Genomic DNA, 25,650 nt, shown 5'->3' with positions numbered 1-25,650 from the left:
CTAAAGGTCAGAGGCAACATCCTTCAGTTTTTCACCCCTGACAGTGCCTAAGCTCAGGGCTGTGAAAATAATAATTACTCGGTCAACACTTATGGCACGAAGGGGTAGATGAAGAACAGATTTACAGACCTTGATCCTGCTCTGTGGGGAAGTGGGTCTAACCAGATACACCTGGCTGTTGCTCTGATAGTTGCAACACTGAAATAATGGTCAAGTAATAAGAGTTTGCACCCTGGCCTTTTCACTCACTAGTTGCAAGAATTTAGTCAAAGCCCTTTACCACTCTGTATCTCAGTTTTCCCAGCTCTAAAATGGAGATCTCAGCCGCTTCATGGGCTTATGGTAAGAATCGGATGAGACTTCCATATGCTTTAAAAAGCCTAATTAACTAACCGAAAAAAAAAAAAAAATCCAAGGCAAAGAGAGAGCAAAACAGAAATAAAAAAGCCAACATATAGTATACACACACACACATACATATAATACAGAGGAAAGTGCGTTTCTATAGAGAAACAACCAAGAACAAGTAAATCTCTGGGAAAAATTCCCTACAAAGCCAGATTCCTATCTGTATGCGTCCAATCAGGTTACTTAACCTCTCTGTGTCCGTTTCCTCTCTATGTAAAGTGGGGACCTTAGTCGTAACGCTGTGGGCACTACATGACTCAATACGTGTAATGTGCTTAACACGGTACTTGACACGTGGTGAGCACTCAGTAAATGTTAGTTGCCATGATGATGATGATGATAGCTGTCAGCATTACCATCATGTTCTATTTTGCTAACACACAGTAGGCATTTCTAGAAGAGATTCAAACATTAGAAAGTTAATTCATTCCATCCTCTTCCACATGCAGACAGCGTTATCCAAAGCAAGGCAGTCAATACATCTGTTGCCTTGTTTTTTACAAGTCTCCCTTTTGGGAGAGTAGAAAGTACCTTGACATGGGACCCCACCAAAGGGAGCAGCATTTCCAGCCCAAACACCCACAACACAACTACAAAGTCCGGCCCCTGGGCCAAAATGGACTGATAAACCTATACCTGACGAGATGGTGAATCCCGGGATCTAACGGTACCCAGGCAGGCATACATACACAATTTACCCATCCTGGTAACATTTTATCTGGCTGAAAAGGACAAGGTTACCCCAATTGCAGTTCCCAGCGTAACGCTGCTCTCCTGTTCAAATGCATCAAGAGATACTCAAGGCAGATTTTTAAAGGCAAACATCTCTGCATGTCCCCAAGGGACCAGCCGGGGCTGAGCAGAGAAGCTTCCTGCGTGAAAGTGATGTCTCATCCTGAATGACAGCCAAGCACCCCGCAGCCCCGACCTGGGTGTGCTGACAGCAGGGGCACGGAGGAAGGCTGAGCTATTTCTGATGATGAGCCAGTGTCCCCGCTCTCCAAGCAGCACCTGGGCTCTCCTCGGAGGCCTCATCCAAGTCATAGGCCCTGCTCGGCTCTGCCGAGGAATAAAGGGGCAGCTCCAGAGGCTGACGGGCCTGCTAACAGCTTCCAACCCCGACGGAACAGGGATCCTGCCCCACAGGACAGCAAGGGCAGGGATGGCACCACAGCACCTCTACCTCCCTTTCTTAGACGCGGAGGGGCTTTCAGCACAAGATTAAACATAAGAGGGAGAGACGCCAGATCCTGAGAAGCGGAGGCTCCAGGCGGGGTGGTCCTCGGTGTGTACCACCGCTTGGGACCTCACAGTTAGTTATGGAGAGTGAAGCCTGCAGGAACTAAGCTCCTCCTCACCTCCCTTCCGCAAAGTATCTTTCCTAAAGTATCTTTCCACTAAAGGACCCTCCTGCCTAAAGGAGGAGGGCTAGACTAGACTGATTCTAACAGGGTTGAACTGGGGTAGGGTTCTGCAGATAGATATGGCCTAGAGCCAGGCTAGGAATCCCTGCATTAAACTCTCCAATACTGACCCCGACTCTGACAATCACCCTCCAATCCAGAGAGGTGACCCCCCAACCCCCAGCTAGGCCTGCCAGGCTGCATCCCTGCAGGGAGCACCCCCAGGCTTTCTCCTCCTCCCACCCTCCACTGCCTCCAATGAGAGGAAGCTTCAACCCCAGCCAAGGAGCCCTTCTCTGAGCTGCCCAGACCACCCTGCAGGGAGCGGCAAAGTTTGCCCAAGCAAAACTGCCAGCTGCTCAACCAGATAAAAAGCCAGCTCACCCACCCATCTGATTCAGAGGAGAAGAGGGAGAGGTAGGGGGTTTAGTTTTTAAGTGGAAGATAAAAATACTCTGACTACTTTTGTGGCTACAACACCAGTACCCCACACCCCAAAGCAGGAGGAAGAGGGACTTGCAAGGCCCCCGGGGGTGTGCGTGCTGTGGCATGGGGGCAGTCCGCTCTCCTCTGGACACCTGGCACGCTAGAGGTTAGAGGCTGGCCCCTCATGACTCCCCTCAGAGAGAAGCCCCTGAGGTCAGAGATTGCCCACCAGGGCTGAGGGCGCCCTACGGAGCAGGGTGAGAAAGGCCCCTCGGGATGTCTGCTGGGCAGAGAAAGTCTGCTCTGCCAGCTTAATGCAGATGCCTGTGAAAGGTTTCTTTCTTTATCAAGTTCCCTCAGTGTTTGCCACCCTCCAGCCCCCTCAAAGTTGGAGACTTTTTTCAGCTGCAGTTTGATTTTCTCCATAGCCCCCCAGCTTCCACAGAGCCCCTCCCCCAGGAAGATGCTGGCAGAAGATCTGCATCAGTGCAGAAGCTGGGCTGAGTCAGAGAGGGCTACCCAACTTTGTAGAGTGTGTGGACCCCACCTTAACCCCTCGACACACACCTAGGGAGAGGGGCCTGTCTGCAGGAAACCCCTCTTAAGGAAGCTGAGGTGCTGGGGGGACACAGGGTTGAAGAAAGACAAGGGCAGGGGAAGATGCCATACCCCTTCTCTACTCACCAGGACAGCTTGAATCCTTTCATTAGTACAGTCACGATAATCCACTGACCATGTCCTTAGCATCCCGGGAGCAGCTCTGGAGGTCCCAGGACATATTTGAAAAGATGACGAAGTCCCAAAAGAACAGAATCCCATGTAATGTGACTCGAACACAGAAAGAGAAAGCAGAACGAGCACCAGCCAGAGGAAGCGCTGCCACCTTCCCTCCTTCCCTGTTCGTTCCTGGCTGAAAGCTGGGCTAAAAGGCAAAGGACAGCTTCTGCAAACCCAGCCTGGGGCTGGAGCTGCCTGCCCGAGCGGCTGCTGCCACCGCCAGTTCCTGATGAGGATGGGTAATGCTGGCGAGGCTGCAAAACAAGCCCTGGAGTTGCTGTCAACAGGCAGGCAGGCCGGCCACCCACCCACCCTCACCTCACGCCGCCAACTCAAGGCAGCCCTGGGGAAGGAACCCAAGGAGAGCCCGGGAGGAGAGCAAAAACCCAGTAGAATCTGCACCTCTCTTCCCCCAGGCGGCAGCTCCTGCAGCTCCATATAATCTCCTAATCAATGCAGTACCCAAGCAAAGCACTGCCAGCCACTTCCGCCCATTTAAAGACACAGCACATGTTTTGTCCCAGGATGGGACAGAAAGTCAGGGAGAAGGTTAGTAAGCAATGAGGTGCCAGAGAAGGAAGAGGAGACGGGCAGAAATATCTGAAGATGAGCACTTTCGTGGGCATCCGCTGAAGGGTTAAAATGCCCCACCCCTAGCGGGAAGGGAGCCTCGCCCCCAGGCCCCCTGCAGACCCTGGGAATCCAAAGCTAAGCCGACCTGAGTGGCTAGGGGCCTAGGTCTGAAAGCAGGCAGCAGCATAAGACCACCTTAAATAGACTCCTTGCCCTCTCCCCAGCGAGGCGGGGCGAGCGCTGCTCGCGGCGGGGCTGCGGCTGCCGCTGCGATCCCGGCAGTTCACAGCGCACACAACGCACAGTTCTGTCCCCGCTGGGGAAATCGCCTGGCCGTGACTTCTGGGTTCTGGGGCCGGGGCGAGGCAGCAACTTAGGGTGGCCCAGCAGCGCCCCCAATCACCTGGGGCCACGGATCCTTTCAAGGTGGCCACAAAGGCCTGGCGTAGGATTTAAACAACACTTTATCACCAGTACAGGGCTCCACGAAGACAAGGACCAGCCACGCATCAAGTGACGAGGGACTGAGTTTTTCAACTTCCAACTGGAACATACAATTCGCGAGAGAGGGGGAATGGCTCTTCTTAAAATCCTCCAAGCTGGGGCCCTGGAGTTCCAGCCCCAACAACTTCCCTGGCTCTGATTCCTTTTTGTCCTCCCCTAGATTACTGACTATCTGGGTCAATAATGCGGATGGGTGAGGATGAACAAAAAGGAGATTAATTATGACATAGCAACCTTCAACTGAACCATAGTAAGCCTCCACCCTGCAACTTGCCCCAAAGCAGTCTAGATATCCATTTGTGCTGTATTGTGCACACCATGTACACTTGTGACCCTCTCAGGTGATAGTCTTAAGAAAAACTGGAATGCAGATTCCCACTGGTAACACTCCCTGTACTTGTAATTACTGTTTATTAACTGCCCTCCTCCTTGCAGACGGTCAGCTCCCTGTAGGCAAGGGCTGTATACTGGTTCAGCTCTATCTCCCTGGTGACAAGGAGGGCCTGCACACAGTAGGGGTCCGATAAGCAAGTGTTTAACTGAAGAGACCTTATTCAAACCTAACTGAAACACTGCAGTCTCATGTCCAGATGGTCCTGCAGAAATACTCTTGAAGGGATCCTGAGCTTTCAGAGATGGATTCCCAAAGCAGCCTTGGGTGATGGAATTGCCCTCCACCCATAGCAACCCCCTCACCCCCACCACGCCAGAAAACACTGAAGTGTTTTGAGGTCTTCTGGACACATCTGGAGTTACGTTTTTAAAGTTCCTTGAGCCTTACCCTTGCCATACTTGCAGCCTAGGTATTGTAAGGATGCAAGAGATTCCAGAATTTCATCGAGTTCTCCTTTAGGACCCAGACAAGTCACTCAAAGGATCTCCCAGGACATTTGACCCAGGCCTGAGACATGTCACTTACAGTACTCCAGGTAAGTAAGACTACTCATCCTGCCCCCCCCCCCCCCCCCCCCGCTCTGATCGCAGGTGACACACAAAACCGGGATCAAAGCTTTCCAAGCCTTACACTAAGAATCACATTATTGTAATGTTAAAATTCTTTAGCTTTTACTCTTTACCTGATTGGGTTTTTTTTTTTTTAACTCTCCTTTGCTTCACAACTCTTAGTAAGAATTTATTGAGGGTTTATCATGCCAGGGTTCATGCCAAGCATTTTACATGCATTATCTCATTTAATCCTCACATCCATATTATGACGTAGTTAATCATTATTATTTTCCAGATCATGCAGCCGAAAACTAAAGAGTGTGGTGTCTTGATTCACCTAATGCCCATCAGCCAACAAGCTGCAAGCCTGGGATTTTAATGCAGACACATCCAACTCCAAAATCCAGTCTCTCCATCATGACATATGTTTATAAAACAAAACAAAACAAAAAACTTTCTCTATCCAACAAGCTGATTATAAGAGCTCATATGTTTCCGGAACAAAAAGAATCCAGGCAAACAGGTAAAAAGGAAGCTACATCAAGCAGGCTTCCTCTTTCGCTCACTGATGAGTTTAGCTGGCTTGCATGTCACTGTGTTTATATGTGATGTGAGGAGTGCTCTGAGCTTCCTCATTTAATGTATTTTCCCTCTTTTATCTTCTCATAGAGGACAGTCTGTTTTGCATGGTCTGAAAAGTTCCCTGACCAGCAAGCTGTCAGCACTGACTTAATTCTACATTAATCTGTACATGAGCAGGCAAATGCATTAGATTCTCCTGCTTCTGCCTGACTCTGCAATCTGGCAGAATCTGTTCCTTAATATCTGTATTGCAGGAAGGGCAAGAATTTCTAGAGGAAACTAAATTCAGATTTCCATTTCTGGCAATATGGCAGGCTAGATATCCCTGATGGTCCTCCCTGCTAACAACAACCAAAAAGTGCTGCATAAAATAAAACATTTAGAAAGAAAGGAATTCTTTTAAAATGCCTGATGAGCTATCAAAATAGTGAGGAATATTTAGAGGCACAAATGTAGCGAGGGCAGAAACCCAGAAAATCAAGGAACGTCTTGAGGCTGCATCTTCTCGAGGGCATTTGCAAAACTTGTGAGATTGGGCTTTGGTTTCCATGGCCTCACGTCACACAGTGGACAAGAGACAACGCCAAAAACCCACTCCTGTGAGAGGCGTACGGGGAGGGCTCCTTTTTAAAAGTGGGCCCTGCTGGCTCTACCGTCGTCCAAAGGATGAACTCAAAACACACAGTACTGCTAAGGTTCTAAAAGGAAAACTGTCTGTCTTCAACCTTGACAGTGAGTGAATGAGGAGGAAAAACAATCTCCGATTAAGTCATAATCACAAACGGATCCCCGCACAGATTATTGCTTGAGAATTTCCTAAGCAATCCACAAAAAAGCAATGTCCAAAAAGGAGAAGACTGTGACCACAGCAAAATTAAGAACATCTGATCATCAAAACTGATCCTAGAAAAGACAAGGTTTTTCTGGGAGAAGATATGTGTAACATACGTTAATTGAAAAAGGAGCTGTCAGGCCATTTTTCCTCTCTTGGAATTCTCTCAATTCTCAGGAGTGTACTATTTTTCACTATTTTTTTTTCACTTCACTAATAAAAATCTTGCTTATATCACGCTTTTTGTCTAAAAAAAAAAAGAAAGAAAAAGAAAAGAAAAGAAAAAGGAGCTGTCCACAGAATTTATTTTAAAAAATTTACCCATCAATAAGAAAAAGAAACACAATTAGAAAAATAGGCAAATGATCAGAATAAGCACTTTCCGAACAGGAAATGATCAATAAACATATAAAAGGTGCTCAACTTCATTAGTATTTAGGAAAATGCAAATTTAAACTTCAATGAGATGCCATCTCCTATCCATGTGATTGGCCAAAAATTTTAAAGTCTAACAGTATCAAGGCTGGAAAGGAGCTAGTACAATGTTCGAAGACCTAAGAAAACTTTGGTACTACGCAGTCGTGTTGCAGAAATGTGTCCCCTGACACCTAAGGGGTCCACCCCGCTGACTGAAGAAACTCACATTAGGACACGCACAAGAGAGACTTCACACAGCATGGGATGCCGTTTGCAGAAACCAACTGAAAAACTGGGGAGAAAAAAGGCAGCAAAAGAAAGGGTAATTAACTGCAGTATTTTCTTAATGTGGGATAGAATATAGCAATAGCATACAGAAAATGTAAAAATTACTGTCACATGCAACAAAGTGGATAAAGCTCAGTGTTGAACAGTGGAAGCAAATCAACGAAGAATGTCTACAGTATGATTTTACAGACACACACACACAAATACAGCTGAAGAACATGTAAGATAATAGACAGATAGACTCTGTAATCCCACAAGCATACGGAATCCGTATAGACAGATATTCTGTATCCACAAAATGAAATGCCAGGGGAATGACAAACTCAGTGTTCAGGGAGGGGTCACTCCGGAGGGAGGGAAGATGAGGTGGTCGGCAGGACAGGTAGGAGGTGCAGCTGTCTCCGGTTTCTTCTTTCTGTATACTTCACACATATCTAATGTTTTATAAGGAATCTTTATACCCATTCAGTATTAAGCAAAAACAACTTAAAAATAAACAAAGTAATTAGAAAACACCTGACACCAATCTTTCCCTACGGGTTTTTGTGAAGAGACTTGATGAAAGGGCGGGGTGGCCATGGGGGAAGGAGTGACTTTGACAATGTTTTGCGTTCTCTGCATTTTCACGACTCTTAAGTTCAAAACAAGGTCTGATTAACAGAAGGTCGGCTGGTATCACTCTAAGCTTCTTGCTACAATGGTTCCTTCCAAACTTTACTGGGCTTGGAATGAAGGTTGGAAAACAGTTCCTATTTGATTTGAGCTGCTCTGAGGTTCTCCTGGCCTCCTAGGAGCCTAAAGGTCCCACTCACCCTGGTACTGTTCCTTTTCTAATCCAACAAAAACACGACTGGCGTTTCTTGCCTCATCACGAGTGGGCACTAGAATGGTGGGAGAGGTCTCTCAACCAGAACATGCGGCTGGTGCAAACACCCAAGGCCCATAGCCAAGGGCAACCTAGAAGCTGGGAGCCCATGCCAAAACCCGGCCCTCGGGACTCCCACCTCCCCACCAGCGCCTCTTTTCAGCACTAGAAGCTCACGCCTCCTCGTGACCTTGGGAAGTCACTGGGAGCAAATCTGGAGCAGAAAATAGATGGACGACGTGGTCCCTGAGGCTCTCCTCTCTCGCTCTTGGATCTGCGCTGCCCTCCCTCTGCCCCTGCTCCTGGGGAGAGGCGGGCCGCAGGGCCAGGGCCAAGCAGTGTGCCTCTAGGAGCCGGCAAAACTGGGGCAGAGCCGTGCCGCAGTCACCCGTTGGGGAATCAAAGCTTCGAGCTCAGGCAGGGGAGTCGTCAGGCGCTGAGAGTGTTATATTTAAGGAGCATTTTGGAGGTCAGGAAGCTAGCTCGAGGAGCAGCGGGGGAGGGAGCGGCCTCCTAAACACTCCCTTCCAACAACAAGCCTCCTCCGTCCTCAAGCGGAATCCTCTTCCAAATTCCAAACTGCAGTCAATAGAGGCTGTGTGAGGGGCGGCAGGCGGCCAGAGCTGCGCCCATCAGGTGCTCCCCCCACTCCCCTGGCCCCTCCTCCCCCCACTCCCTCCCCACCCTCTGCCACCATTAGTCACTGGCTCTGGGGTGACAGTGTGGGCTGCAGGCATTGGCCTTGCCTTCTGGTCTGTTCATCTGTGTCAGCACCCAGCCGGAGCCTCGGGGCAGCCCCACCCCTCCTGAGCACACACCCCTGCCCTCCAGCCCCACCGTGGGGTGGGGGGGCAGGGTGAGTGGCCCAGGCTGCAGAGCAGCTGAGGTGGGGAGGCTTGTGGGGAAGGCAAGCCAGGCTCTGTTCAGAATGTTTCCTCCTGCCTCTGCAACCCCAGGGTTTCACTTAGGATGCTGGAGTTTTCTTGTTTTTTCTTTTAATAATTTTTTTAATACTTAAAAAAATAAAGACAGACTTACCTCCCCCCATTCTTCCTTGCCTCTCCCCTCCTTCACAATCTGCTAATCCGAATGTTCCTTTAGGCAACCAGCAGGACGGACAAGGTCAAAGCCAAGCCCCAGTGGGCTTCATCCTGCCCCCAGTGGCTTCACCAACAAGGTGGACGAGAGGGTGGGAGACAGGATGGAAGCTGCGGCCAGGGCTTTCACAGATGGACGCCTGTCCACTCGAGAGTTTAAGGCGGCCTCCCACACATTATGTCTGCGTTCTCCCAACAGCCCGGGCAGGTATTACTAAGCCACACGTAATGGAAGAAGAAACTGACGCCCGGGGAGGCCAAGCTCTCATCCCGCTACAAGTGGCTGCTCCTGGCCCTGAGATAAGGCGGGGGCTGGTAAACAAAGCAAAAGCTAAAAAAGCAAAGCCCTTTGCTAGGGTAACACCCATCCCTCAGCTTTCTCTAGCCTAGGATCCTCTCCTTGTCAGCCAGGCCAGGACAGGACCTGCCTCCCATGCCCATGCACAGGACCCAGCTAAGCTCTCTCAACCCCCTCCCCTGCCATGGAAACAGCTCCTGACACCCCTTCTCCATGGAGACCTCCTGGCTGAATGAAAGGAGACAGGGGTTTCCTGGGCCCTGCTCTTTGTGGCAATGGAAATCCCAGAGAGGGGTCCCTCTCTCCTACCTTCCCCTGCCCTTCCCCTCCAAAACCACTCCTCGCTTCCCCAACTCCCCACCACCAGGCTCGGTGCTGGCTGATCTGCCGGCCTTCTCCATCGGGGAGCCTTCTGCTGCTGGACAGAAGGCCGTCCTCTAAAAGGTACACGCCCTCCCATCAGGAAGGATACATACACCTCCAAGGAACCCTCTCCCCAGGAGAGGGCAACATGGCCTGATTTCACTCCTCACTCTCTTTACTTTCATAACAAAAGAAAACGCATCTCCTGCCAGATGGAAGAAGCAGGGCAGATTTCTCATTACCAGCCCTGTTCCTCCTGGTTTATTTTCTGGAGAAATTTAGGGTGACTGATGGTGTCAGGGACCCAGGAGGCTGCTGATAAACTCAGGTTCCCTCTGGGAGGGAGCACCCACACACCCAGAGCCAGCGGCTTCCTGCTCTCCTCCCACCGAAAGGCGAGTTCTTCTATCTCCACCAAGTTACACGTTAGAGTTACCACCAACGAACAGATGAATCGAGTGTTAACTCATTTTAATAGTGAAAACCTCCTGCCCAAGGGCAAGACAGGAATCTACTGTTGGCAGAGAAGCTGGACTAGCCTGGAAGAACTGCATTCCTAACTGCCACGGGCCTGACCCCAGTCCCCGAGGTGGGTTTTGTGGTTCAGCACAAGGATTCCGGAATTAGACTTGAGTTCAAATTCATACTTAACAGCTGTGTGACCTTGATCTCTGTGCCTCGACTCCATCTATAAAAAGGTGATGATGACAACACTCCGTGAGCTTAAGTCAGTGACACAACACGTGACGTGACGTAGTATCGTGAATGTCCAAAACATTTTAACCATTATTATGATGATTATTCCCAACTGGTGTCCTCAGACCACCACTGCCTACTGCAAGAACCACAGGCTCCATTTCTATGCTTCTGGATCTACTTTTCCTAAACAAAGTTTCTCATTTTTCCTATTTTGTTGGGGATATTTTTGTATTTTTATTCTGTGATTATTTCTGTTAGGGTGGTCAGCTGTTTATTTATTTAACAATAACTAAACTCATTGCGTGCCTAGTGTGTTCATGACCCAGGCAAATCATGATGGTATTTCAGTGATAAATCTAGTATCTTCCTTGATCTCTGGAAGTTTATAATCTCATAAGGAAGATAAGACATGGGCATTAAGTCGTCATATTAAACAACTCTAACATAAAGTTTAAAGCAATAAATCCTACGAGAGAGGCAGAGATAATCAGAAGGACAGAGTGCTTCTGCTTCCCAAAATGAAGACAGATTTGTAATCATTATACCAATTTTCCAATCAACTAATGAGTAATAGTGAGTATTCTCAGCTACCCTAATCTAAGTCTGTCTATAATAATTTTTTCTTGATTAGTATGGTCTTAATACAAAAGAGTTAGCCAGAAAAAGGATCCAGTATTTGTCATCATCCTTTAAGGAGATCAGAACTTCTTATTTGCGTGACAGGTGTCCAGAAATGGTGCCTTTGGAACATACTGCTACGATTGCTGCCAATAAACACGGGTTTATTTGGATGGAGCTGGCTGCGTCTAATGGGGTGGATTCTGAAGTTTCACTTCCTACACGAGGATATTTTCTCATCAGCGCCTTGAAGTTGAAAACGAGATGCTCAAAGATGTTTCAGGCTTGCACCATACCCACCATATTCTCTCAATCTCACAATAGCCATGAGACTGGCATAATCATGAGTAAACCTAAGAGCTCAGGTTCCATCTGTCTTGTGACCAGAGCCACTCAGTAAATGCAGCTGTGTCTTTCCAGACTCTGCCACGAGCTACCTTTGATGGTTCGGGGGCACCCACGTGCTGGTGTGTACCATGCTGAAGTTTCCACGTGGATCCATGGACAAGTGAGAAAAAGAAGAGCAAGGCGGAAAGTTTCCAAAGATTAAATATATTGAATTTTTAATTTCTGATAACATATCCGTGCATGTTTTGTATTTAAATATTCTTCTAAGTATAAACCCTGGTGGCAGTAGTTTTATATTTTAACTCAGCTTAGTTCCATTTGTTACCTTTTATAGGTAAAATAAGTATCTGGCAATTCTGTGTCAGTCCACCAAGTTTTTTCGATTTCTCTACAAAGTCCACAGGTTCAGACTCTGTTACGAAGAAGGGTTTCTCAGTTCTAAGATCTCACATTCTACTACAGGGGAGCTTCGGCCTCTTCACTGCTGTGATGGGGGATTTGAAAAGCTTCTTTCAACTCCCTAGTCTTTGGGTGGTCATCTGGGTCACAGAGGCTTTTTTTTTTTAAATTGACATATCTGTGATATATAACATGACAGCTAGTTTCAGGAATACAAAAATCATGATTCCATGTTTCTATATATTGCAAAACGAACAACTGTAGGTCTAGTTAACATCCATCCTCGCATAGTTACAATTTTCTTTCTGATAATAACCTAATCTAGACTTGAATGTTTCAACAATGCCTTGAGGCTATGACTGTGCCTCCCAAGTAAACATGTGTATTATTACTACTCCCCTGACCGCAGATGCAAATTCCCAACTATTCCTAAACACTTTCACATAGATGTCTCACAGGCACCTCAAAGCCCGCACGGATAAAGTAAACGCCACATTGTCTCCCTACATCTCCTTCTGACCCTGACTGTCTGCGCCTATCCCAATCAATGGCAACACCAACTGCAGAGTCACCTAGACACTGGAATCCATCCTACATGCCTCCTCTCCCACCTCCTATTTAACTGGACACAAAGTCATGTCATTTCCAGCTCCCTAAATATGAGCAGCGTTTGTCTCCTGCTGTTGGTCTTGCCCTGACGTTCAAGCCACATCTTTAGGTCAGCAGTTGTACCTACCCTCTCCTACTTGTCTGTTCATTCACCAAATATTTACTGAACATCTACCGCATACCAAGTAATATGCTAGATGCTAAGGGTTTTGTGCCTTAAAAAGCAAAACCGCACAATCCCTGTCCATAAAAAGCCCAGTCTAGTGGGGGAAGACCGACATGTAACAAATAAACAAAGTGTCAGAGATGGCACCACATGGGGGAAATGTCAATGATTTGTCCACCTTGTAGCCAGAGAACGCTTTTTCAAGAGCAAACCTGAGGATACCTTGAAGTCCTTCAGTTGTTGCTGGTATCTACATAACCTTGTGCTGTAGAGGGGCTGTCACAGTACGTCAATTCCGGCTGACTTCTCCAGTTTCAACCTCTGCCTCCCATCTTCCACACGCAGCCTACGCTCCAATCACCCCAAACTACCTGTGGTGACCTGAGCTTTGCCACATTCCTGCTGTCTCCCCCGCCTGCCTCACTACTGCTCAGTGAACATCTACAATGCGCAGGCGTTTTACCTAAATTAACTCATTTAATCATGACAATCCTGTAGGGTCAACAGCAGCACCCTCCCATATCTGCAAATTAAAAAACAGACTAGGAAAAGCCAAGATAACTCGCTCAAGTTCGCTGAGCCAGAAAGTGGCAGTGCCGGCATTCAACCCCAGACTCCCAGTCACAACTAGATCACCTCTCTTCCCTTGTCCACCTGATAAACTCCTGCCCACGCTGCACGGCTCAGAACAAATGGCACCTCCTTCAGAAAGCCCTTATGCCTGCCCAGGCAACGTCACATCGTTCTTTTGTGCTTCCAACTTCTATTACAACACTTATTACCTTTGTGCCACCGTAACTCGTTTACTCATCTGTCTTCCCCAAGAACCCACGAGCAACTAACTGCTCAGTCATCATGTGCTATTCATCGAAAACCTCCACGCTGAATCTCTGCTGGTGTATCATCAGCACGGAATAAACACCTGCTGAATGAATGGATTAATGAACGCCTCCCAGCCTCTTTTCTCAAGGTTGAAATTGTGTCTCAGGATGCAACTTGTCATCTGCTTATCTTAAGACAGTCACGTCAGGACATCAGATGGTCCCTGTTTGAAACTGCAATCTTAAAAAAAAAAAAAAAAAAAAAAAAAAGAGTGGCACTACGGCAACACAATAATCCAGACTCCGGGAGATGAAGTCATGGCTCCAAGAGCCCTCCTCCGGGAGCTGGACGCAGCCTCAAGAGCCAGGGCCGTCACCAAGAGCGACCACACCCCCAGCCAAGAGCTATTTCATTTTGTGGTAACTCAACCCAACACATTAGGGGCCAAAGGAATCCTGGGAACAAGACCTTAGATATTACAGGGGAACGGTTAGGTAAGGGGAATGCATTTACATGTATTTAGACACCTAAAAAGTGATGTCCAAATCACATTAAATAATTTACCAATGAGTCACATTATGAATTTTTGCTCAACAGTTCCTGCATTTACACATCATCAGAGATTCAGTGTGCAACCCTAACACACAGGTTCTCTTCGTACCAGGGCTGCAAAATGCAAACAGACTCTTTATGGGAGCATCTTGATCAGTTAAAGATTCTTAAGACTTTTCTGAGTTATAAGCCTTCTGGAGATCTGATGAGAGCCAAGGAGACTCAAATGACAGAGGGTCATGGACCCTCTCCTAGAGTCCATCCAAGGACCTCAGTGGTTCATGGGCCCAGACTGAAAACACTTGAACTAAACTCCCTCCAAAAGGTTTGGTTTAGAGAAGGTTAAGGAAAAAGGGTCACAGTGCCAGGGTTAAATGGCATCCGTTTCTGTGACCAGTCAGATTCACCCTTGTGGTCAAGGTCCTGAACGCAAATTCTGGCCTCAGGAATGGTCGGGTTCCAAGGTCTGATTCTCCGCCTGATTAGATAACCTGCAGTCTGGATGAAGGGATGGCAAGGGCCTGAGGAAAATGAAGCTGACTCTGTGTCTACCTCCACATGGAAATACAAGCATAACACACACCTCCAAGCTAGTTGCAGGCTAGCTGCACAACCCCCTCAAGCACACCCCTCCCAGGGCACTCGCCACCACCACCCCTGGTTGATCCCAAACTGCTTACAACTTTAAGAGCTAGCTGACCAGCAGGTTTCTAAGAGGTAAGCCTGGCGAGAGATGACACGACATCACAGAGAACAGCATTACAGTCAGACAGCAAACTGCTCAGAGCAAAATGTTTTGGCTCCAAACACAGTTGCAGAAGCCTGCTCCCTTGGCCGCCACTGCACACGGCCAAGTGGGTACAGCACCTTGCACCAGCCATGCTCAGTGTGGGTACTCAAATGTCTGTGGCAGGAGGGAAAGAGAGGGGAAGCGGGGACTGAGGGGCGATGTGGTCCAGGAATCCAGGGCGGCCTGTTCTCATTTAGTTTTGCTCTCCCCCTAGCTCTAAGAAAAGGAAGTAGTATTTGACAGATCTAAGCTGGTTAAAACAACATATACATGTAGTTTCCACCATTTTGCAGACTAGGAGATGCAAGCCCAGAGAGGTTAAGTAATAGATCACACAGCGTGGGGGAGTGGGGGACAGGGGGTAAGCATCCAGTGCTGCGACTCGCAGAGACATGTCCTAACCACTTGAACACATTACTGCCTGCAGCACCGCTGCTGCTTGGGCCTCCAACCTCATTCTCTCTTCCATACGCACACAGGGTACCCAACCTGCTCCAGAAGTCTGAGCCTCGTCCAGTTTTCCACCTCTGAGAGAAAGGAGACCCTGCCATCTGGCCAAAGAGGAAGGCCCCCAAACCAAGTGCTGAGAACCTCTGGAAGGACTACAGGTCTCTCCTTGCACACAGGGGCTGGGGTTTACAGACTCAGCCTCCTTAGCTCCCCCATCTACTCTCAGTAGCTCAAGGTCCTTGTTTGGAAAAATGCACAGAAATACAAATTTCCAATTGCAAGCAGGAGTCAGGAGAGGTTAGAAACCTGACTCAGGAACGCCCTCTAGCGTGCCAACAGGGTCTGTGCGACACAGCACCCAGGCACCATTCCCTAGAGGTGCCCAGACCCAACACTTCCATTGGGGCCTCGGAGGAGCAGTGGGAGGGGACAACAGCAGCATCTGCCACTCAGAGACAAAGTCCTCGCCAATCCCAAGGCCAACATCTGCTGCAGGATGAGAGGCCGTCTCTGCTCAGAAGACTGTCCAGCCCACACCGACCCCACCCATTCCTTATACAACAGGCAGAGGGAAAACAGAAGCAAGCAGCAGGGGAAAAGAAAGTGTGGAGACACACGTGGACCAGGGGACATTGTGGTGCGGGGAAGAGGCAGAGGGTGGAGACAGAGGAATAAGGGAGAGGGGTGGCTGAAAAGAGAGGATAAAGAGATACGGAAAACAAGGCAAAGCTAAAGAGAAAGACAGACACACAGGTCAGCCCAGACAGGGCTACAGGTCACCCCCCCCCAACAGAATTCCGGGCACACCAAGGTGAGGAGTGTGCTCTGGAGGCCCGGCCCTTCCTCCTGGCCCCTGGGGTCCTCATTCCCACACCATTTCCCTCCACTCTGACACAGCCCCTGGATGCTCCGAGTGGTGGGCTGAGGGAGAGGAGGGGAGAGAAAAGTGAACCAAAGGCAGAACTCGCCAAGCGAAGCCACTTACGCACAGTGCGGCCGGCAGCATTTCCATCCTACCTTTGCTGTTGCCATATCAGCCGGCTCCATGATCTCGGCTGGGCCTAAGGAGCAGTGGCCCCATCCAGAAAGAAAAGGCAGAGTCACAAAGGTCCACCCGGAGAGAACAAACCACCCCTCGGAAGTTCGGGGAAAAGGAGAGACCTATTTCTACCCTCTGGCCCCAGGACCTCCTCCGCTGGAGGTGGGAGAAAAGAGCCTTGGGGTCCCCAGCAAGTCGGGGACCTGTGTTCCCACAGATGCCCATATCAGGCTGAGTCAGGGGGCGTCTCCCCTCGCCTGGTACTTCTCCCCAGGAGGCAAGCGCGGGTCTCGCCAGGGCTCCCCCTGCTGGGGGAGAGCGCACAGAGATGGAGGCCCTGCCCTCCCATCCCCGGGCCAACTGGTACCCACAGGTCAGGGAGAGGGGAGCATGTGGGAAGAGGCCAGCTGGTGGGTTCTGAGCAAGTGCTGGGGGTAGCGGGAAGGGAGAAGGCCAGGGGTTGGTGGGGGGCGGGTGTGAGAACCTCCAGAAGAAGGTGCAGGCACTCAGACGGAAGCAGAAGGTGCTGTGCAAGGAGATGCCGGAGCCACAAAGCCGGAGCCGGCACGGCTGGGAACTAGAGGGAGAGGAATGCGCCCGGTGAAGCCACTCACCTTGCAATAACATTCAGACTGACTGAGGCCTACACAGGAGCCAGGAGCGGGCGGCTCACACACCCCCACTCCACTCCCAGAGACTCACAGCCTCTGTCTAAAGGTACATGAGAGCAGCCGGCAGCCCGGCTGGATCTGCAGAGGCCCCTGGCTCTCTCGGAGCAGCCTGATTGGAGGAGCAGGATGACTTCATCCGGCCCCATTCATCACTCTAGGTTTCCTGCCCAGCGGGGACAGGCCGCTCTGCGTGCAGTGACAACCGCTTCCTCTCTGGCCCATTTTACTCAGGCAACCTGGGATAGGCTGTGGCGGTCAGGGGCAGCCAGGGGAAGGGATCAGAGCACCCCAGGCCCCAGAGGGAAGCGGGGAGCAGGCTGCTCACATTTCCAGGGAAGAGCAAAGCCTCTCCTTAAAGCACAGCGCACCCACCCATCTCTCTGTGCTGTGCCGGCACCAGCAAGAATGCAAAAGAGCAACTCCCCTCCTCAAAACCAGCAAGGAAGCAAGGCTGTGTGCTCCGGTGAACCGCCAGACTTCCTGCCGAAGAGTTCAATCAAACACATTTGAACCTTTAGCTATTTCTCCCCACCAGAGAGAATAACTGGTGGGAAAGCAGGTCAGTATCCTCAGGCGTCCCTAAGCACCTCCTTCCTAACCTGGGCTTGCTGTGAAGGACATGGATTCCTTCAAGCCTATGCTTTCAGACCCACAAAATATTACAGGCGGATGGGACCTTAAAGCTTCGGCTCCATTTTACCAACGAGGCATCAAAGTCCCCGCAAAAAGCAAGAAGGCTCAAAGAAAAGTCTCCCAGCACTTGTTTCCCAGTTCCATGTAGATTTTCCCTCAGAGGTGGTGAGACCCCCCTCACTCCCCCCTCCCTTATGCTCCCTACCCCCTCCCAATCCAGCCCCCGGAGCACAGAAAAACTCAGCAAAGCAAGGGTTAAATGGAAAGATTAAAATATAAGGGAATAAAAAAAGAAGGCAGTGACCTTGAGTTCTCCTTCCCACCTGCCTTTCCCCTCATTCTTCCTATTTACCTGCTCCTGTTCAAGCCTGACTTCACGACAAATCTGCGCAACCTGGTAACCGACATGTCAAGGGAAGAGTTTTTCAAAAGAATGACATCAGACATTCTACAAGTTGATTTTGCCAGCATCCGTGGGTCTGGCAGGGACAACAACAGTAGCAGCTCCCGTGTGCACAGTGCCCCATGATTTATGTGTTTTCAAATCCATGACCTCATTTGATACTCACAGGCATCCAGTGAGGTGAGTATTGTTCTCTCCATTTCACAGATAATGAAACTGAGATTTAGAGACTTGAAGTGACTTGCCCAAGGTCACACAGACTGCACAGCAGAGCTGGGACTCAAACTCATGTTCAGTGACTCCAAATCCCCTTCCACTGAATATCATACCATCAAATTTCCCGCTCCTCCACCTGTCCCCACTACTCCTGATTACCAGAGACTCAGAGAATATAAGACATCAATTAATTTGCCATTTCCCTTTGGGATCTCCTTTTTTTTTTTTTTGAAGATAGCAAATTAGAAAATATTTTATCAAACCTTAAGGAAAAAAAAGGGTATTTTTAGAAGGTATTTCATACATTTAGCAAATCTCCTGCGTCCAAAGGAAAATGCTTTTTAAAAGAATCATCAAAGATTCACTCATGGTTGCTTTATTTAAGCAGAAAAGGAGACCAAGGCACCTGACCAAACTGGTCAACTATCAAGATTAAAATTAAGGGAGAAAAAAGATACGTATCCTGGTTCCCGGGGGTGCGTTATTTCCCAGCCATTACAAACAACAAATGCAGCACTTCTCCCCCGCGCCTTCCCATCTTAACTCTTTTAGCCAAGGCCTGCCAAGTTCCATAAACCTACGTGACAAAGGACAAGGATGAGAGTAACAGAAAATCATTTAGGCCAATGGCTTGCTTTTCTTTGTAAGCGCTAGACTATGGTCACAGGTGCAGTCGACCTGCAGTGGAGATATTTCACCACAGCCCCACAACAATAACAAGGTGAGGAGCTGTGCCAGACCCACACATGTCATCTCTGCTCCGAGGCCTGGAATGTGCCTTCTAGCTATTGCCGTGGCCCGCGGTCCTCTCTGTTCCTGGGCTGACAGTCAAATGTACAAACAGATGGCCAGCAGAAGGCCAGTACCCATGAATGAGGATGTTCTGTTTCATCACAATCACACAGAAATCAGACCCACGTTAATGAGACTGCACCCCGTCTCCCAAATGACCAAACACATTCACCTACTCAGTTCTTAAAGGCATCCAACTGTCACACAGCCCTGGATGGTGAATGTGGCCAATGGTGTTTAAGAGTGCTTCTCCATTGGAAGCATCCAAACATATTTTACAAAGCAGTTCATGTGTCCTGAACTCAAAGCAGCAGGGAGAGTGCTATTAGCTACAGAGCAGACAGCCTGGAAGGCGGGGCAGGGCGGGAGGAAGGAGGCGGTGCCAGACCTTCATGAGAGAGAGAAGGAATGTGTCCCAAAGATAATTCCAGGAAGAAAGATGGAAAAGATGAATGACACTACAGAACTGATGCAGCGTATCTACTTGAGAAGCCAGTGGACCTGCACTCTGCTACTTACCAGAAAGGAACTGAGCTAGTAATTCCTGTAGGGTAAATGACTCCTCTATTCTATGCATTTGCCTTTTGAACTAGGTCTCACTTCTACAACTTCGGCTCATTCCATTGTGCCTAACAGCTAGTGAAAAGACAGACAGACAGACAGGAGGGGAACCTCTTTATAAACATCATTATATCATTTTGTCTCCAGGGCAATTCTTCATACTAATTACTTTACCCTAAGTATTACATTCTAACTGCTTAATCATGTACTAATGTACCAAGTTAAGAAAGAAAGAAAGAAAGAAAAAACCCCAGATGCTTGAAAAGAGGCTAGAGTGAGTTTGGGAAGGGGGCGGTTAAGGTGTGGGGGGAAGTCCAGGCACCGGCTTCTCTGGAAGAGCTTCCTCTGGCGGCTGCCTTTTGGTAGGAGTGGCTGCAAGGTAAGCAGGGACAAGCGTTTCCAACCCGCTGGCCTGCCGCACTGTGCACACGCGGCTCTCTGAGTAAAGAACAGTGGGATGGCCTTATCTGAGATGCTTATAAAATGTGCAGCTCGATTGCTCTGCCTGCCCTGAGACCACAAATATAGATCAAGCGCCTTTGCCAAGAAGGTGAAATTCCTTCTCTCCAGAGTCTGACTGCTGACTGTAAACTGAAAAGATGACAATGCAACAGGGAGTCTCCCAGAACAACAGACCAGGGGAGGCCACCCGCCGTCTGCTCTCCCTGCACACGCAAAGCGGCAGCTTCTCCTGAGAGGAGGAGATGCAGAAAGAGAAAGAGGCAGGAAGAATGAAGGTGAAAGAGGGCAGAGCGTGTGAGTTCCCATGACTGTGCACGTCTACTTGGAAGGTGCCGTCTCCTCTCTGTCACTGGTTAACCATCAACTCCATGGAGGCAGGAGTGGCCTCTCAAGCCATTCCTCTTAGGTTTGAATTTGACTCCACTGCCCACCACCGCCACCTGTGTGACCTTGGGCATGTTGCTTGGCCTCTCTGTGCCCCTATTTCCTCATCTGTAAGAGAGGGATAATACTATCTCTCAACTCACAGGCTGCAGTGAGGATTAAATGAGGTAACATACAGAAAGGGCTTTAGACTTGCATCTGGCACACAGTAAATACTATCTAAGCATTAAGGGCTTTTAAAAAAAAATTTAGCGGTTCACCTCCTGTCTTCGCCATCCATGGGACCTCTCCCCTCAAAGCATGGAATTGTAAGACCCCCTGCAGAGCTGATAATGGGAGAGGCAGGCTGGACAGAAAACAAATGCATTTGCTTTTTTAGGGAATAAAGGCATCAGAACGGTGGGGTGAGGTGGTCATTAGAAGAAGGAAAAGGCAGAAAAGGAGTAAGGAAAAGGGTAAGAGGAGACACTTGCAGGACACGCTGACCGGGAGTGGACGTTGCAGGGACGTGTAGGGGAGTTTGAGGGGAAAAGCCATCAAAGAACAATGATAGAGTCCAAATGAAAGTAAGAAAGGAAGGAAAGATTCACAAAGGAAATCAGGGAAACTGGTCAGGTTGCAAGTGCGAGGAGAAAGGATACAAAACAATTACAAACTCAAAGTGGAAATTTCCACGAGACGGTGTGACTGAAGTGTCCAAGAGGAGCTGCGGACGGAGAGAAACTGCCCAGCACGGGGGAAACTAGGGGAAGGCGGCTACCTCTGCAAAGCTCACATCTGACTTGGGCTCTCAGAGCTGAACTGATCTCTGGAGATGTCAGTTGCTACAGGTGGGCTGGGATGGAGGAGCTTCTGAAGCAGTCAGGACAAGGAGACAGGCGGTCAGGATTAAGGTTCAAGTTCTAGGAGGAAAGGAAGGAGCCTTGGGGACCAGTCACCTCCAGCACTGCACCCTCCGCTGGCCGGATAAAGGGACAGTGCCAGGCCGACCGCCTCCCACAGCATCTTGCTTAGGGAAGTTCACAGCTCAGGCAAGGCTCTGTCCGAGGTCTTTGCTGGTGTCAGTGTGGCTTTACATCGCGGCTCCCCGGGACACAACCACACGACAAAGTGGAGACCCACCTCTCGCAGCCTCTGGTACATCCTGGGACCTCACAAGCAACAGGAGTATCAGTGATACGGCCCAACATCAGCCTGTAGAGCGGGGCTGGGCAGTGTAGCATAATGGTTAGAACCTAGAGTCAAACTGCCTGGATTCAAATTCCAGCCCATCATTTAACAGCTATGTGCTCTCATACAAGTTATGAAAGCCTCAGTTTTCTTTTTTTAATTTTTTTGGGGGGAGGGGAGGAAGTAATTAGGCTCCTTTATCTATTTTTAGAAGAGGTACTGGTGATTGAACCCAGGACCTTGTTCATGGTAGACGTGCACGCTACCACTTGAGCTATAGCTTCCCCGCAGCCTCAGTTTTCTTATCTATAAAATGGAGGCAACAGTTATTATTATTTCATAGAAAAACGGGGAAATTTAAACAAGAGTACTGACACATAATAAGCACCCTCAATAAATGTCAACTAAAATAATGCTGCCTTTACACCTGCTATGTTAAGGGCACTCATGGGGTGGGAACAGCAGCCACTCCCCAAGTTCTCCCAAACCTCCAAGCCATGTGCACGTGGTGCCAGTGCAGAGCTGGCACTGGTCTGGTTACACAACTCCTGCCCTGACCCACCATCTCTGGGCCCAGGCCCACCACCTCCAGCCAGCAGCTGGGCCTTCAGCTAGACTCCCAGTGACAGATGCGTGCAAGTGTTTCCAAGTGGACAGGGTCATAAATGCCTAAGATGGATAATTCTCCACTCCCTGCTCTGGAGCTTTGCTCCTGTGCCTGTACCAACTGTCACAAAACACCAACAGCCAGGCCGCAGAGGACGTCAGAGCCTTTCACGTCAGGGTTCAGGGGGAGAATATATGAGAAGCCACAAGATTAACTGAGCAGAGGGCCAGCAGGGAGGAGGGGGGAGAAGGCCAATCATATTGCCTGACCCTCCTACAGTACATGGGAGCCACACACGTTTCCATAGTAGAATCAAACACTCTAGTGCAGACGGAGGAAGGTGCTGGTGGGAGAGTCAGGGTGGGGATATGGGGGCCACCCGAATGCCACTGGGACATCATTGGACGCGGGTCCCTTTAGTGACTACTGCTGAAACTGAGAGAAAACAAGATAAGGTGACAAGCTGTGGTGACAGATCCCTGGGTAGTCCAGCAAGAAGCTGCAGCCCTGACGACGCCTGTGGAGGAGTGTCTCACACCCTCTTCCGAATTCTCTGCAGCTGCAGGAGCAGGCAAGTGGGACAGGTAAGGGGGAAATTGAGGGAAAGTCTCCAAGTCCAGAGTGTCCACCGCTAGGTCCCAGCTTTCTTGTAGGGGACTGGCAACGAGGCTGAAAGATGCAGATACAGATCAGTGCCAATTCTCGGGCCAGGGCTGGGGGAGCCGCACACAAAGGAGAATGTGGAGGGAATGCTTCCGGAGCCGACCACCCTCTCCAGGCTGTCCTCAGCTTTTCTTCTGAAGGATACTGGCGCCTTCCTACCCTTGGAGCTGCCGCTGTCGCATGTACATCCAGAAAACAAACAGACCATTGTGCTGTGGAAGCTGGGTGGGGTGGGGAAGAAAAGAATGACCAAGGAAAATGCCATTTAAATGTCCAAGGAAGAACTCATGGCCCCAGAGGAATCTGAGCAGAGGGTCCAAGAAGAACATACAAACCCACGTGCACAGCACCTCAAACCAGCAAGTGTTCCTTTGCATTGGCAGTTCCCTTCCCCCAGTGTCCTTTCTTCCCACGAGGTGGGCACTGTCCTGCCCAGCAGACAGCCCTGCCCTCCACAACTGAGGAGTGGAGTCCAGGCCACGTCCTTTGCCTTCTGCCTGCTGACTCAGGACTATTTCCACTACTCAGGAGGGATCAGCTGGCCACTCCCTCCCCTCTCAGCAAAGCCACCACCAGCAGGGGGTGCTGGTGAGCCCAGAGGGAAGGTGAAGAGCTTTTGCAGGTCCTGCAGGTGCCCACAGGGCCTTCACCTGGCACCTGAGAGAGGTAAGAGTAACACTGGGTCTGTTCTGCAGTCTAGACACAAAAGTGAAACCGAGAAAGCATCAGAGAGAGAGACTGTGAAACAAAGAGACGTACTGGAACTTTCATACATATAACTTGTTAGCTAAAATCCTAAGATACTTCTCAAAATCAATAAGGCATAGGAAACATAGTGAAAAAAGATTTTAAAAAACTATTTGAACTTTGGGCATATTTAACTGTATCATTCAGAATCACTGGGGTCTATTCCTTCCTTGTCAGTTTGTTTCCTGTCCTGTCTGGTTTTGAAGCTTTTCAGGACATCACCTTCATCAACAGATGGCTCATCATACATTTCCACATCTGGAGCTTCAATCCTAGGATGCTGGTAAAGCTAGATCCATCAGATAGAAGGAAAAGCAGGCGGTCCTGTACTGGACCCCCGACTTGTATCCCTTCCTGAGGGGAATTCACAACAAACTGCAAATACAAACTTGAGCTCAGGAGTCAAATCTCAGCTCTGCCACTTACAGGGAAAGGCAATGGCCAACCTAAACCTCCATTTCCTTATCTAGAAAATGGGCAGAAGAGCAGCCTCCCTTCTAGGACTGCTATTAGGATTAAATGAGAACAGCACATGAAACACACAGCCCTGAGCACACAATAAACTCTCAAAACAGAAGCTATTATTAGCAACAACAAATAATACCTCAGCACTGATGCTGTGCCCACAAACTAAGAACACGGACACTGTGTCGTCTTGGGTTTGCTTTTCTCAGTTGTAGACTTGCAGTAGTTTCTTATAATGATAGATCTCTGTGCTGAAAGAGACCCCAATTAATTTCCTTGGCAAATTTCCCATTGTGGAAGTTATTCATAGAAAGGCGGATAAGCACTTGGCATAGATACTGAAGAAGAAATTCCTGAACCAGGAAGGAGTAGAGAGCATTTAGCCCCTTAAATTCCCTCCTAAGGGCTCCTTCTGCAGCTCTCTGTTCTGTACCGCATTTACAAGGACAACTGATGTAAACTCTCAGCCAGATGCAAAGCCTCTCACTAAGACGCCAGGAAAAGGAAACATGGGTAATAGTTGCTCCACTTCTAGAGGGAAAGGAACTAAGCAAGTGAAACTGTGCACTTAACAGATCACAAAGCAAGTCTGGCATCGAGCCAAATTAATAAACTAAGGGTTTCAAAAGTCTAACCCTGAATTCTACTAACTCACTCTTCAGGCTCACACAGAGAATGACAAAGGGAACATCTGTGTTGGTGCAGGTGTGTGTGGGGGGGTGGTACTCAGGTATCCTCCCCTCCCTCAGCCCCTCCTCCCAGCTCAAGGACCATTTTGAACCAGGGTTGCCAGGGGCTTCTCTGCATCTCAGTGGAAGAGTTTCCCCTTCAGACTAAGGAGGACTGGCAAAGAGAGGGAGGGAGCCCAGCAGTTACCTGCTAGCGGCTCACCTGCCTAAGGATAAGAAGAAAAGAGGCACTGAGTAACCTGGAACGTGGTGACGGTAAGATGAAATGATTCATTTAATTACGCATCCCCAACCCGCCCATCTTTCTCCTTGCTGCACGATGGGGACCCTTGGGCTATGCAGAAAGTAAGGGGAAACAGAAGCCATGCGCTGACACCAGTGTTCCAGGTTCTGGGTAAAAAGGCACCGAGGGTCTGCCAGAGGCCCCCTAAAATGGATGTCACAGGCCAGGACTGGGACACCTAGGCCCTCCCTGTCCCAGACCTGGGTTCCTGATGCTAGCTAGAGCAGGGATAACTGACGGCTTCGCGCTACAGGCCTTTTCTCAAAGACCACCTGCATGGAGATCACTTGGGGCTGGGTGAAAATCCAGAGTCCACGAATGCACATGCTGAATTAGCTCTGCACGGGATTCTGAAACTCACTAAAAGGTTGAGGACAACTCTCTTAGAACCCTGCTCTCCCAAGCTGGCTGCTCACCATCAAAGGGACGTGAGCACCTACCCGTGTAGTGCAGGAAGAAAATACTAGAACTTACATTTACACCTCTTTTTAGCTCGTCCTTCTAAAATTTCTGCTTAACGATATAATACACACAGTGCTTTCGTGCAGCAGTAGTACGTTACAATTTGTGTAAATACATCCATATGTGTTATGATGATACACACTCAAAAAATGTTTACCAATAGAGGTTTACA

The 25,650-nt window shown here is 49.1% G+C and overlaps 1 protein-coding gene across 9 annotated transcripts in view; it reads right to left on the bottom strand.

Annotated features, from left to right (window-relative positions):
• Nucleotides 1-25,650, bottom strand: part of GRAMD1B (GRAM domain containing 1B) — a 151,803-nt gene that overhangs the window by 78,279 nt on the left and 47,874 nt on the right. Inside the window, exon 1 of one of the 9 annotated variants that reach the window (XM_045504519.2) lies at nucleotides 16,249-16,267. The exons of 7 other annotated variants lie outside the window; for them this stretch is intronic. Coding sequence is in view for 1 of the 2 variants with exons in the window: in XM_074357058.1 (XP_074213159.1) it covers nucleotides 2,922-2,944 (23 nt within the window). In the remaining variant the exon portion in view is untranslated. Of the gene's footprint in view, nucleotides 1-2,921; nucleotides 3,228-16,248; nucleotides 16,268-25,650 lie in introns of those variants that run through there. One more of the 9 variants, XM_074357058.1, reaches the window with a different exon arrangement.

The sequence above is a fragment of the Camelus bactrianus genome, chromosome 33 (assembly GCF_048773025.1).
Source record: "Camelus bactrianus isolate YW-2024 breed Bactrian camel chromosome 33, ASM4877302v1, whole genome shotgun sequence".
NCBI lineage: Eukaryota > Metazoa > Chordata > Mammalia > Artiodactyla > Camelidae > Camelus > Camelus bactrianus.
Note: the sequence above shows the minus strand (reverse complement) of the source record. Positions and strands in the feature narration are given on the sequence as shown.